The following is a 13,965-nucleotide window of genomic DNA, read 5'->3' as shown; positions in this document are numbered from 1 at the left end:
ATACTACAGGGGTTTTAAGTTAATATTGTGTTGCTTGTTTTCTCCCTCAGACATGCTAACATTACAGTTATTTTACTCTGGTTCCCCTGTGAGCACTGTTTCCTGGCAAGGAATACTGCTGCATGTAATTCATGATAGGCAGAATGACATGATAATCGTTTGGAAAGTGATAATCTAGAGATTAGTAATGAATTTCACTTTGATTTAGATGAGTTTAAAAGATTTGCTGCTATTACCTTCAAGTCTGGGATCAATTCTGTTTCAACAAGTGAGGGAAGCATTTTTAAAATACGTAACTTATTAGAAAATGTAAATGTGACTCCTGGAATTTTTATATATATATATATATATATATATTTTGTGCTGATTCAAAAAGGGAATTATTTGTGATAGTTTATTTTCTTATAGTTGTGGTTTGTGTCCAAATGTTTTATAATCATAAAGCTACCCTTTGGCACCAGTCAAAATAGACAATATATAGTGGTGTTGAAACAAGCTTTGTAGAAGACATATTTTTAAATCAGGCATGGGACTTTACATTTATTAGAAGGTGTTCACAAAAATAAGGGTAACATCATGCATATTCTTTGCAACTAAACCCAGTTATGGTTACAATTTGGAAATAAATTTAAATAGACATATGGCGATACAGTAGTACATATACACTCTATTTAAGACATTAAGTTAGTGTACTGGTAACTCTCAGCAATACATCAGAAGTCTACAACCAGCTGATGGAAAGATTGTATAAGGAGGAAGAAACTGCTTCAATTTCTCACATTATTTCTGTGGCTTGACAAGAATGTCAGTGTGAATTGCCTCCTAAATTTGGGAGGCAAGAACAAGTCAAGACTATCCTTTAGCAGTACAAAACATTTACACACAAAATACACATGCATTGCAATGCATTGGGAATGGTTAAAGCAAGGAGAACCCCATCACTCAGTGCTTTATTAACACAGTTCTACAAAGGAGTCTCAAATAGGATTATATAGTCACAGTAAGGCCACAATATTACAATGGATAAGGACCTTAGAATTCAGCATTCTGTGTTAGCAATAGAACCCTTCCTTCTTTCTATACCTTTCTACATGTTCCTGAATGGTATCTCATCAGTCCTTCTTCTATTTTTTTAACTTGTTTTTTCCTGTAAGTTTAACATATTGCTTAATACAACAGTTAGCACAGTAGAGAAAGTACTGCCACAGGGAAAACAAAACCTAGGCAACATCCACAGAGTTTTGAGACTATATGCTGGCTGCGTTCAGGTGGAGCTGGCTAATCAGAAAAAAGGCTAGCAAAGGATTTCCTCAAGTTTCGAATAGTTTCAGCTTTTGCTTCATCTTCATTCACAGACGACCGGAAGAAGGATGATTCTGTGAAACTGAAGGCATTTGTCAAAGACTGCGACTTGCTGCAAGACAAAAACGCAACAAGTTTTGCATGGTCATATTGTCTACGTCCACCCACATGTTAACTCGTATAAGCGATGAGAAAAGGAGCAATGCCCGTAAGATGTAGACGGTGTGCATATGAACAAAGTGCATGTCCAGCACAAGCAGTATAGTGAGCAGTATACTAGCAGTATAGTGAGCAGTATACTAGCAGTATAGCACACAGAGCTGCTGCCACACAGCACCTTCCCTCCACATTTGATCTGAGGATAACCTTTTCTTTAGGTAACACGCTGCTTTTCTTACACACCTGAAACACTGTATGCCAGTAAATTGGATGACGTGGATTAGTACTTGAGGAAAACGTGGGCCTGCCTGCTAAATCCAAATCACCACCCAACACGGGATGATTAACAACTGTGTTCATTGAGGCTGCAAACAGTTATAGCCACAGAAAAATTATATATGTATTGGCAAGAGTTTGAAAAATGAATCCTGAAGTTGTCATGTGCTCTGTCTGTATATGTGTTTGATAGCTGAACCTTCATGGAGACTTAATGACACTTTATGCCTTTAAGAAAACACCCCAAATCAGATACAGTTTTGCTTGTCTATGAGCAGCTAGTCTAGCAATGCTATTCCGGTTTTAGTGCTAGCATGTAACTATGGTCTAAGTTTCTGTAAGCATGAACCAAACGAGAAACAAGAAAGAAAGTATCTGAAGCTTAAAACCTTAACTCCTGACTTGTCAGATAAAACAATATTTAAAAAGTAGGCTTGAATTTAAATAGAAAACATTAATGAGTTATAATCTTTTTACCAAGGCACCCATGCATTAGTAAAACTAATGTGATTTTGGTTTTATCTCAGTTCTATAATAGGATTTGAGTTTTGGCTATAGTAAAACCGACACATTTATTCAGATTCTTACACTCTTCATGGTTTGCAGCTTCTCTCCCTCTAAACTAATAATGTACAGCAAACAGTGCTGCAGGCGGTTTAGGTTTTTCATAAATTATAGTTGTGCTAATGAGAATAGACTGATAAATGTTTGTTTGTGCTCCCTGAAAGAGGGAGGGTGGGAAGCAGCACTTGACTTGATTAGTAACACAATAAGTAGCCTAATTAAATATTTATTCACAGATTAATAACATGTACATACAGGTTAGGCAACAGCATGTGGGTGAATACAAAGCATACACATGCAAATAGATAGAGTTAATCCTACAGGCAGGAGATCTGAGTCTTGAAAGTTAGGAAAACTACTCCTATTATGGCTTGCATCTTAAAAACTTTCATTTCTCCTTTTTTATTTCATTTTAAATAGAGAGTATTCTCTCCTGTTTGAAGAAGAGAAAAAGGAATCCAGATTTGAACTAGGAATTAAAGGAAAGGGACAAAGCTGAGAAGCAGTTTGTGCTACAATTCATTCTTAACTGGTTTTCTTAAATGCCAAAAGTTCACAAGTTAAATTTCAAACTATAAAGTAGTCTCCATCTTGCTTAAGAAAACCGACCTTCCTGTTTTCTACCTATACTTAAATAATGGATGAATTGAGTTTTAGGATCATAAAACAGAATAAAGAAGTACACTGTCCTGGGAAGGCAAGGAAAACAGAATCATCTTTGCATACTGATCCCTAATACATCTTTTCCACTGAATTATGCTCAGGTGAGGACTCAGAAGTGGTTCACACAGCATGTGAGTGGGTGGAAAAAGGGGATCTGTGTTACCTGGCTAAAACAAAGACTGCACACCAGCCTTTGTACTTACCATAGGAGGTAGAATGTGTCTGTGACTCTACCAGCAATAGCATGTGTCAGGATTGCTATGTTGAAAGACAACAAATCACTGCTAACACCTCCCCATGTTTTCTGTTGGCTGGGTTTAGGCTGTTAGAGGAGATACAGCTCCAGATCCTTCCCATATTCTTTACTGCAGTATGCGACTGGTGAGATACAGCAACAACAGGATGCTGTGCTTTAAGGATTCTTCCAGTAAGTGAGAGAACTACAGGCAGCTTCCTGTGGAAGGGCTGAAAAGGGCGGGTGTGAACTGCTTGTGCCGGGCACTCAGTGGCAGCGTACAGCCACAAGCAACGTGTGGCCATGAGCAAGCACAGTTCGGCAGCCAGCGTCCAGCGTGTGCACTTGGATTGTTTCTGAGACAGGCCTTTGGAACTGGAAGCTGTTGTCTCAGCGACTGCAGGGTTAAAAGTTTACATAGATAAGACTTCCTTTTTTTCTGTGCAGGCTTACAGCACACCCAGATTGTGAGTCAGTGACATGAAAAGAGGACAACAAATATGAGAAAGATGATGAGTTTTGAGACCCAGTTGGGGCAGAAACTGCGCTACTAATAAATGAACTCTTGTATGGTGCTTAGGATATAACTAACGATGCTGTCTTACTAATCACACGCAGAGAATAAGCTTTCTGGAATGTTTTAACCTCAGTTTTGACTTGGGAACACCTGTACATTTTATCCTGAATACAAGACCAACTCCCAAATTACAGTTACGGCAACAGAATCTGTGTTATTAGAAAAGAAAAGAAAATGGATAAAGTGAATCTTACTTCAGCTGGGGATGAGACTGAGGCTTCTGTTGTGGAGCAGGCTGTGGAGCAGGCTGTGGAGCAGGAGGTGGAGCTGGCTGTGGCTGTGGCTCTGCTTCCTTTGATAACCGGGTGCTGGCAGGACCTTGAGCCTGGGGACGTGGCTGCTGAGTTGTAGGTCCGGGCGGACGCTGGGGCTGGGAAGCCGAGGGTTTTGCTGCCTGCCCAGGGGGGTACATGCGCTGGGGCTGCAATGGCTCCTGGCTTTGTGATTGCATTCCTTGGGGTTGCACTGGGCCCCCTAGGTTCAGTACAAGAAAAACTTCATAATGTTATAGTATCAAAGAGTCCTTATTAGATCTCATATCCAACACTTTAAAATAATCCTCCAATGTGATTAACTCTACTTTTGAGTTCGATTCTATTCTAAATTCTATTAACATGGACTGCAGTTTCATGTAGGCAATACAACTAATCACAGTCGGTACATTAGTAACTTGTTTGGAGCCCCTATGATTCACTCTTAACATCACTAAGAAGCACCAAATTATCCCAGCAGTGGTGGTACTGACTTAAAATCAATGGAGTTACACCCCGTATAACTTTGTCTCAGTACAAGGAGAAGCCATGAGATAATCGAATATACTAGGTAATACCTATTTCAGCAATACAGCTCCTATTTTCTGTGTAGTTATTGCAGTTTTGTTCCTCCAAAGATTCAAAATCATTTGTTTTGCTCCCCTTAGGTTCCCTCTTATAGCAGTAAAAGAACTTTATACTGACATTTTCCTGCTAACTTAAACTTATTTAACCCCTTAGTGAAATACGTTAAGAGCATTACAAGAAAGTTATTACTAATTCTTTACCAAGGAGATCTTGCCCCTGAGAAGGACATATATTGGCAAAATACTGTATTAAGTGAGAAACTACAGCATGTAGTAGAGATTTAGGTTGTGAAACCCACAGCTGAAAGATGCTAAATCATCATACAGGGTGGTTTTTGCTGCTCTCTGACTGAGATAGTGCTGTGTCAGATATCAGCGGGCATGCTGCTCTTAGATCAGATGTCTGCATGTGGTTTTGGGGGCTGACAGCTGTTCTAACTGAATATTCTCGCGTGTGACAAAGCACACAGGACATCCGAGTCAAGGGGAAAAAAGGACAAGGTGAAATCCTGAGCAGTTTGTTTGGATAACTTTTCACAGAATCACAGTTTTCAGTCGGGGCAAGAGCTTTGCTGAACAGTAAATATTATAGAGGACAACTGATCTAGATGTTCTGAACAGTGGGGAATATTTAGTCTTACGCAGATATTTAGTGCAAGTAAAAGACATCTCTAAAAGAAACCCTTCATCGCTGAAAGTCCTGCTGCAATACGTGATCATTATTAGGGTTTGGGTTTTGGAAATTGCTATTATAGTTTGCTCTCCACTTGCTAGAGGAGATTCCAGTGTGTATGTCTGGGAACAGCACGTACTAATGCTTCAATCAGTTTTAATACAGTTGTAGCAGCGTGTTGTGGTGTAGAAAGATAAATAGCACGTACTGTATGTTAAGGAATGTGCCTTCATTGTTTATTAATTTGAACCGCTTTTGTAGGAAATATTTGAAGGTGATAACATGGTCTTGCAACATCTTAATAAAGATCACTTTCTTATTAGTCTCCTTTCACTCAGCATTGAAACCCAGAAAGGTTTCTTTCCCCCACTTGTACATACAGGCTTGAATGCCAGAAACTTTACACTGAAGACAGATATAACTTTCTTTTATTGCACATTAAGCTGTACAAGATATTTCACATAAAAGATATACTGCTGTCACATTTCCAGCATTTGCTCACTTTCTTGCAGCTGGGTTGTACAAAAGGCAACAATCATGAAAGAAACTTTTACCAAAAATAACTCAACAAAACTGAACATTAAGCCTACACTGTAAAACATCTGTTCCCTGTTACCCACAATATTGCACCTAAGCATGCTTACATGCAGAGAGACATTTTGGCTTGCTTCTCGTCTGTGGTATGTAGTAATCGTGTGTGCCCTTGTAAATCCTTTACAGTCAACAAGCTGAAATCCTATCTGAAACACACATCTCTTCTTTGCACACACAACTCACCAGTGTCGTGTGAAAAGCACTTGTGAATACTTGTACTACTACATGCAAAAAATACCAACTGCTTTAAATGAAAATCAATCATCAGATTCATTTCTCCACCCCAGGGCAGTATGGTTTATTCCTTCTTACGGTGTCTGGAGGTAAGGATTTGTGAACCTGATTCTAAGTGGATTTTTCTTAATATAGACCAAAATAGCCAATGCCATCATTGGAATGATCACTGACCCAGACAAATGCTGATCACTAAAGCAAAATATTCATGTAATTTACTGATAGGTAGTAAACAGTAGCACTCACCACAAACATTTAAATAGCTAATAATTAATTCTCATCTTACCAGCCAGCTTGTACAAATGAAAGAAACACTACGAATGATGAGTCTCACTGATAATTTTTTCCAGTGTTTGTAGGGAAAACAGAAGTCCAACATAAGGCTGTTTTCCCTTTAAACAAAATTGTTTGCACTAAACTCATGGCCACTACTCATCTTTGTACATATTCAAGATTCAAATTATAGTTCTGTGGCTCACTTGCAACTAAGCTTTCTGGTATGCTAGCAGTGTGCAGCTTGTGAGTCTAGGCCAGACTTCTCACAGCAGATCAACTGCCTGCCTGTGCATTTTTCATAATGCTACAGTTCAAATCTGTTATGCAAAAAGCAGAAATCATTTACCTACAGAAAATCCAGCAGTCGTCAGGCATCTCGAGTCTTTTGCCATGTTTCTTGTCAAGCAATGACTATAAACCCTGTTTATGTGGATAACATTGGGACTGAATTTTCTTTCTTGCTATCTGGATATTTCTAGGTTTAAAGTAAGAGACCTGAGTTTATAAAGAAAACCACTGACGTTTTTGTCTTGCATTCCAACCAAAGGGCAAGATCCCCAGCTGGTTAAAGGAACCTTGGTTGGTCTGCCATCGCCTAACATCTCAGTGCTTGAAACAAAAAGAGCTCTTACAGGAAGTTTAACAGTCCTTGAGGTACTTCCCACCAAATAATCTGGGATTTAACACTTAGGTAAGCATCAGATTTTTGAAAGTCTTTGCATTAGTTTTCATTAAAAATCTCCATTGATTACTAATTCAGAATAACAACAAAAGGTACTACTTAATCAAAATAGGATACATAAAATACTCACACTTTCACTGAGATATTGCACATAGGTGGCCCATTTACATAGCTTTGTAGCTAATAATTTAATGTAGAATACTAAAAATATGAATACCAGTATGTAAAATAGAAGCTATTTTAAATATTCCTTGGGAAGAACTGTATCTTACGGAGTCACTAAAATATTAGACTTCCAGTTGCGCCTAACTCAAATGTTAATAAACTTTATAAAATTATAAATAAAAAGCCTCACCAGCAAATTCGACTCTAGACTTTTAAAAATATCTCTGGATCACCTATCTATTAGGTCATGCACACGCACAAAAAAATAAAGGCTATGAGTACAGTGTGCACACACTCACAGAGTAAGCAAAAGTATTTCGATTTGAACCTGGTGGCATTTTACTTAACGATATAGAATACTCAAAAATACTGTCTAACCATCCATAACGTCAGTTGCACTGGGCTCTAAAGAGGCACATTCTTTGTACACTGTTGACAACAGCCCTGAAATCACAGATTTTACAGAGAAAGGTAGGTAAGCATTACACGCACAGACATGAACAAGTAAACAACCAGACGGTATAGTTGACACTGCATAGAAAAAACACAGTCCAGGTCAGCACTGAAACAATGCGAAAATCGAACAAAACTGGTACGTTTGCTTTTAAGATTGGGTGTTTGATTCTTTTTTCATTCTGCTTTTTTTTTGCTTTAACCCTTGCTTTTAGTCTCAATTATTTAAGTAGCCTGGACTTGTTTTGGTCCTACTGCAACGCCATTACAGTCGAGAATGTACTGTAAACAACCTTGAGGTGGTGGTCGCTGAGGTGGGATTTTGTTTGGCTCTGGCTCCTTCAGTGATCCACTCTGGAAAACACATTGGAAAACAGAAGAGAAGAAAAACAAAAAAAATTAGAGTAGCTTAGTTCCAATTCCCTGCTAATTTGTCTTTATTTCCATTAGAAATCTCTTTATTGGTTGGGGCTCAATATATACTTTTAATTTATTCCAGATAACATTTTCTAATTTAGTTGCTGTCTGACATGATATATGAATCCTGGACTAATCCAAAGCCAAGTTCTTCAAACCCCCTTGTTCTTCCCTTTGCAGCATATGATCATGATCTAAGGAGTGCCTTCTCAAATCTTACCTCATTTGTGTACAGTCTTTCTTCAGTTCCTAGCACCTTGAACAACTTTCCTGTCTCTTACTGCTTCTGCTTGCTTTCTTTGGATAGACTGAAGAGAAAATGGACTTCGACAAACGCTTTTGTGTAATTTAAGGAATAATTTCTTTTTAATTGCATTCACTCTCATCTGGAAGCACTAGCACAGATTTGTTTGCTAGTGCTAGTTTCGCTTTGATTCACTGACTGTAAATGGGCAGGGAGATGGACTACTGTAGGTTGGCTGTTTTGCTAAGCAAAATGAAAGAAGGAAGCAAAACCCATGGACAAATAACAAAAATAATTGAAGTTACTTCATGCTACTCCATCTAACACGCTATTAGAAACACATGGAATACTTAACTTTTCAAACCAGGAGATTTATTTGGCAGTATCCTTTTCAAATGTATACTTGTCGAGAGGAAAAGATGGGCCTGAACCAAAACCTTGGAGCAGAACACCCTCTGGGAACATCACTATTTGAATCCAAACTTTGTCTTAAGCCCATCTCTAATAGTTTGAAAAGTGAAATATGTTAACTCATTGGAGAGCTTGGGGTATTTTTAAGGATCCAGAAATTAAATTGCCATCTGTCAAGAGGGAAAAAATCCCAGAATGTATTAAACAGTAAATGTAAAATTAATTAAGCGTGTTTCTTGCAAAGCTCACTGGGCTTTTTTTCCTGGTGTATTTGTATTTGATCTTAGAACTATAGAAATGAAACTTACAGCGATGTGAACTCCTGCACAGCTCCTAGAAGTTGCACATTATAAATGCCACAAGACAACACCACTATCCTATGCAGCTGTCCCAAAGCGCTTTGCTTTAACTACACAAATAAAAGGACATAGGGTAGGTCCAAAACTCGTATTATTCAGTTACCAACCTTCTTAAGACTAAATGAGGAGTAGAAGTGACAACTATAAAATGAATGAGGCGAAATCTGATCCTTACATTAACTGGCCTTGATAAGCATCACTGTAAGGATGAAGATATGTAGAAGAAAATTTCATAAGGAAAAGACACAGCCATTAGAAAATTTCAAAGTGCTTTAGCGTGGGTCAAAGTCTGCTCTGTTTTGTTTCTCTCCTTCCTCTAATTTTCTGAGCCACATGTAAAGGTGCCATTCTATCCTATGCATGTTTCAGGCTGAGTGTTTGTGGTATCTGTTCTGTATAATGCAGTTGTGGCACGCTGAAACAATACGCATTTACATCAGTAACTCCTTGGATACTGGGGGAATTAACCCAGATTCTTCCAAACCTTGAAAAGTTGCCCTGGAGGAGATAACTCCTTTCATATTCTAGTACCATTGTTCTGAGGCACCTGGCAGCCTCCACACAGCCTTCAGGGCATCTGAGTGCTCATCTCTGGTGGTGGAGTGTGACACATGGAGCCTGCCCTTAAAGGGAAAGCGTTAATACCTCGGCCTAAGGACATCCGAGGGTTTCTTTCTGGAGGACCAAACAGATCATGTAACTTCTGTTAGAAAGCATGCCTAATTTCATATGGAGCACTACCCTGATCCCCATGTGACAGACTTCCTACCCTTGCAAAAGGCTGTAAACCCTTTGCAGGGCTCTCTGTGCTGCCACAGGGTGACTAGGGTGAATCTGAGTGTTGCTATTCTACTAAAACAAAACTAAAGGATTCTGTAGGTAAAACTCATTATTTATTCAGACACTGAAACCAGAGGGAAGCAGTTTAAATTCACATCTCCTTTAACAGTAAAACAACATCTGCAGGGCCTCCATCTCCTCCATGCCTTGAGGCTGAAGCAAACCTGCCATTTGCTCTCGCACTGGTCTTGGGGTTTATCGCACACGCCACGTCGCTGACTTGACACGGCAACATCATGCAACCTGCATATCTCTCTATCTTACACAGAAATCATCTTCTAAATGAAGCCTTCGATAACCCTCACAGAGCCACTCCTTACCTCCCCACTCGGAAGGCGCTGCTGAAGATGTGCTTCCCCTCACCAGCCACTCACTGCAGCTGTCCTGATTTACCACCCACACATCCCTTTTTTTCACCATCTATCACCTGGTGCTTCCAGGAACCTCACCCACACTCCAGGCCAATCACATGGGTATATTGCTTTGGCTAATTAGCCAACCCACCCAGGCTGACCCAAAAAGACTCATTAGCATTACATTCCTAATTGAGAACTCTTACTCATGGTTGCTCAGTGGTCTGGAGTAATCCAGGCCTTTTCAAGAGTCCCTCTTTCAGACAGTCAGAAACCTTGATACTTGATATTAAAGACAGGCTTTGAACCAGTCTTGTTTGCTGCCCTGAGCCAAGGCCTTTAATAAAATCCAGGCTTCTTCTAAAACACCAGCTGTTGGCAAATTAACTACAGACTGTTACTTCTCACCTCTCCAAGATGGTGTGCCAATGTAATTGTAAGAGCTGCTAACTCCTTATAGGCAACACAATCTGAACAGAGATGCTGGACTAGACCTGTCCTGCAGATGTATTCACCCCTCGTGGGTTTTTTTTCTTTCCTTTTTTCCCTTTGTTGCCCAGCCTAGAAGCTCACCCTCCTCCCTCTTTCTTTTAGCACAAACATGTTTTCCTGTAGTGCAGTTCTGATCTACGAACTTGCCTATTGCTTAGTTCAAACACTGCAGGAATTAAGGATTAGAATGCAGCATCTATCATGGGAAATGACCCTGAACAGATTCTTATTCGGATGCTGAAGAACAGAATTAGTAATACAGGAGACAGAAATGACAGTGTTTAGTATGTTTAGGATTACCTAAGTGAGGTGTGGTAACTGCTGTTGTAAGGAGTCCTTTTGGTTTTCATTTTATGCAACACAACTTTCATATCACATCCAAATTCCCCAACGAGAAGGGATTGCTGATGTTGATAGTAACACTATATAGAACTGATTATGGAAGCTCTCCTTTACCAAGGGGATTTACTGTTTATACAGCTGTTCTAAAAGAGAAATACAACCTTACTTATGGAAACCTCTAAGCCACTGCTGCAAGTATACCATAGTGATTTCTCAGCTCTGGGTATAACAATTGATGCTTTGGTTGCATAATGGTCTTTGAGAATATCAGCCAAGTTAATTATAGCCAAAGCAGAAACCCCACTACTTATCTAGAAGATAGATGTCTCCAGATGTCTCCGTGGCACTTCCTTCCTTTCCACACTTACCTCAGTCTCCTTTAAATTTTAGGGGTAGAGCTGGAGGAAAGAACTGTTTGTTCTTCAAAGCGTGTTGTATTAGAATCTCATCAGTGGCATTACTTCTTTTTCTACCTTGTACATTTATATAAATGCAGACTGCATTCATATATACTTGAGTTTTGAATAGTCTGAAGAATGTGGAAATGGGTGGGAGCAAAAGCAGCAACTTGGCAGAAAAACAGCCCCTGGGCAAAAGAGATGCTAAACTGAGTCCCGCAAAAATGGATTTTGATTTGGCTGAATGTGAAGATTTTGTGGGCTGTAGTTGGAGCCTGTATCATTGGTTCGGGGTTCTGTTTAGTTTTCTTTGCAATGCCACGATAGAAGCTTTTCGTAGGTATTTCAATATTTGAAGGGAAAGTCATGCTTTTCGGGTTAAGAAGTAGAGGGATTCACTGAGAATTGCCAAAAGATGAACTGAGTTACAGCTCATAAAGGAACCAGAATAAATAGGGAAACAATTAAGTAACAGGAGAAGTAAGAAAAAACGTGATTGCTCAGGAGAGAGGTAATTCAGATAATTTAAGTGGGGTGTCAATAGTAAATGAATGTTTGAAGTGTCAGAGATTATGATAAATACAGGAGCAAGGGCAAGGTGCCAGGTGGGATAAAAGCTAAAAATGAGATGGAGGCAAAAATCAAAGCTCTTCCTGGGCTCATATTGGTCCGACAAGATATTCTTCATCTCAGAAATCAAAACCAGCTGACTCATGACATGCAGGATTCCATAGCAGGTATCTGTAACAACTGGAAATGTACGAGTTACACTGGAGAAGCTTAAGCACTAATACTAAGGGAATTACACTGTGGGTAAGGAAATAACTACTGAGGAGATACACAGTTATTGAAGGAAAAGTCATGGGAAGGATATAACTGAACTCAAGCTGGCACAGAAAAAACAGGTGTGCGCTACTAAAAGCTGTAGATGATACAGAGTTGGAAGACTGCAGGACAAAAATATCCTAAAGAAACAATGAAATCATTGATCAGCAGAGTTTAAAAATGAAGAAACCAGCAAATTAAATGCTATGTCCAAAATAATTTATTTATGGCCCAGTAAAATGCATCTGTCAGAAATGCAGAGCTCACCAACTGAAAGCTAATGGGAAAGACTGAAAAACCCCAGCACTTTATCACACAGTCAGTGAAATATTCCCAGTAGATGTTAGGCATGATGCTGTGTGTCACTGACATCACCCCTCAAAAGCCAAAGGTAAGCTGACCAGGCAGATGGAAGAGCCTATCCCTACAGCATTTGGAAACATATGTCTTGCTCAGTCTAGCAAAATGAAGGCTTGACTGCAGAACAGTTCCTTTTTATAAATATACTGTAGTGGTGAAGAACTGGACAAAGTAAGTTAGACTAAAGGACAACATGAACCAAGGGGGAAGGGGTAGAAACTGAGCAAAACTGGAAATGAGCAAATGCTGTATAATTTAGCAAAGCAGTGAGATGTTGAAGTGGCTTTCTGATAGGAAATATCCAAAAATAAGAAACTCCTTGGCACCTTGTTGCTTACTGCTTTATCCATCTAATGTGTAGTGAGTACAGCAGCCGTACCTAGCAGCCGGGTGAATAGGTGATCACATAGGTGATGTATCTGCTTCGCTGTGTTGCAGTGGTGCTGAGCAGGACTACAGAGGTTTTGCTATTTATTGCATTATATATTCCCTATGGACTAGGAAAGGCAGTGAATCAGACCCAGTTACAGTTACAGTGGAGAGAAGTGTTAAGGAACACCTTCAAAGAAGTCACCTTCACCTTATGCAAAGGGGCAGCCAGAGAGCAGATGGCTTCTGCTTTTTATGGTTTTTTTTGGAGTACCAGTGTTCAGCTTTGCCCTTCTCCACTGAGGAAATCTGCATGGAAAAGATACTCTCAGAAAAACAGATGCCAGCCTAAGGTTTCTTCATGCTGAAGTCGTGATAAAGAACCTGCAAATTTAGAGCAGCTTCAACCACGGCTCTAGCAACTTCCCAAACTACCTGTGCAAAACCTATCAAGATCTGCCTCTGAGTAAGAAGGGAAATGGCTGCAAAGAGCAGACACAGTGGCATTTTCACCTGGAATAGTACTTACAAAATGCACTGAAAAAGGCCACCAAAAAGTATTTTAACTTAGATTCTGCAGACTGTTTTCCATTGCCAGATAACTGACTACTTCCTAGAAGCAGCTTCCTTCTTGAATATTCTTACATACGGTATCAATATGAGCACCCTGGTATGGACTCACGGCTCCAGTACTGTCCCTGAGATACCCACACAGGCGACCTCCCTTTGTCCATTTCAGCCCTAATTTCTATTATGCTGCTGAATAACAATAATCCCACCGTGCAGAGATGAGCCTTCTAGAGAAGCAGGATGTCGACTTTTAGGGAAAAGGAATTTCTTAAGTAGCATCTCCTGCTGAACCTA

At 39.6% G+C, this 13,965-nt stretch overlaps 1 protein-coding gene across 1 annotated transcript in view; it reads right to left on the bottom strand.

The window, feature by feature from the left end:
- Positions 1-367: 367 nt before the first annotated feature.
- SYN2 (synapsin II) overlaps positions 368-13,965 on the bottom strand; it is a 172,691-nt gene continuing 159,093 nt past the window's right edge. Inside the window, exons 11-13 of the mRNA XM_061472945.1 lie at positions 7,985-8,045; positions 3,971-4,250; positions 368-1,414 (exon numbers count right to left, since the gene is read on the bottom strand). Of these exons, the coding sequence (XP_061328929.1) occupies positions 1,279-1,414; positions 3,971-4,250; positions 7,985-8,045 (477 nt within the window). The 3' untranslated portion in view covers positions 368-1,278. The remainder of the gene's footprint in view (positions 1,415-3,970; positions 4,251-7,984; positions 8,046-13,965) is intronic.

Source organism: Pezoporus flaviventris, unplaced genomic scaffold (assembly GCF_033815535.1).
Source record: "Pezoporus flaviventris isolate CSIRO_AGI_PZ_B2104156 unplaced genomic scaffold, CSIRO_AGI_Pfla_v1 ptg000073l, whole genome shotgun sequence".
Lineage (NCBI taxonomy): Eukaryota > Metazoa > Chordata > Aves > Psittaciformes > Psittacidae > Pezoporus > Pezoporus flaviventris.
Note: the sequence above shows the minus strand (reverse complement) of the source record. Positions and strands in the feature narration are given on the sequence as shown.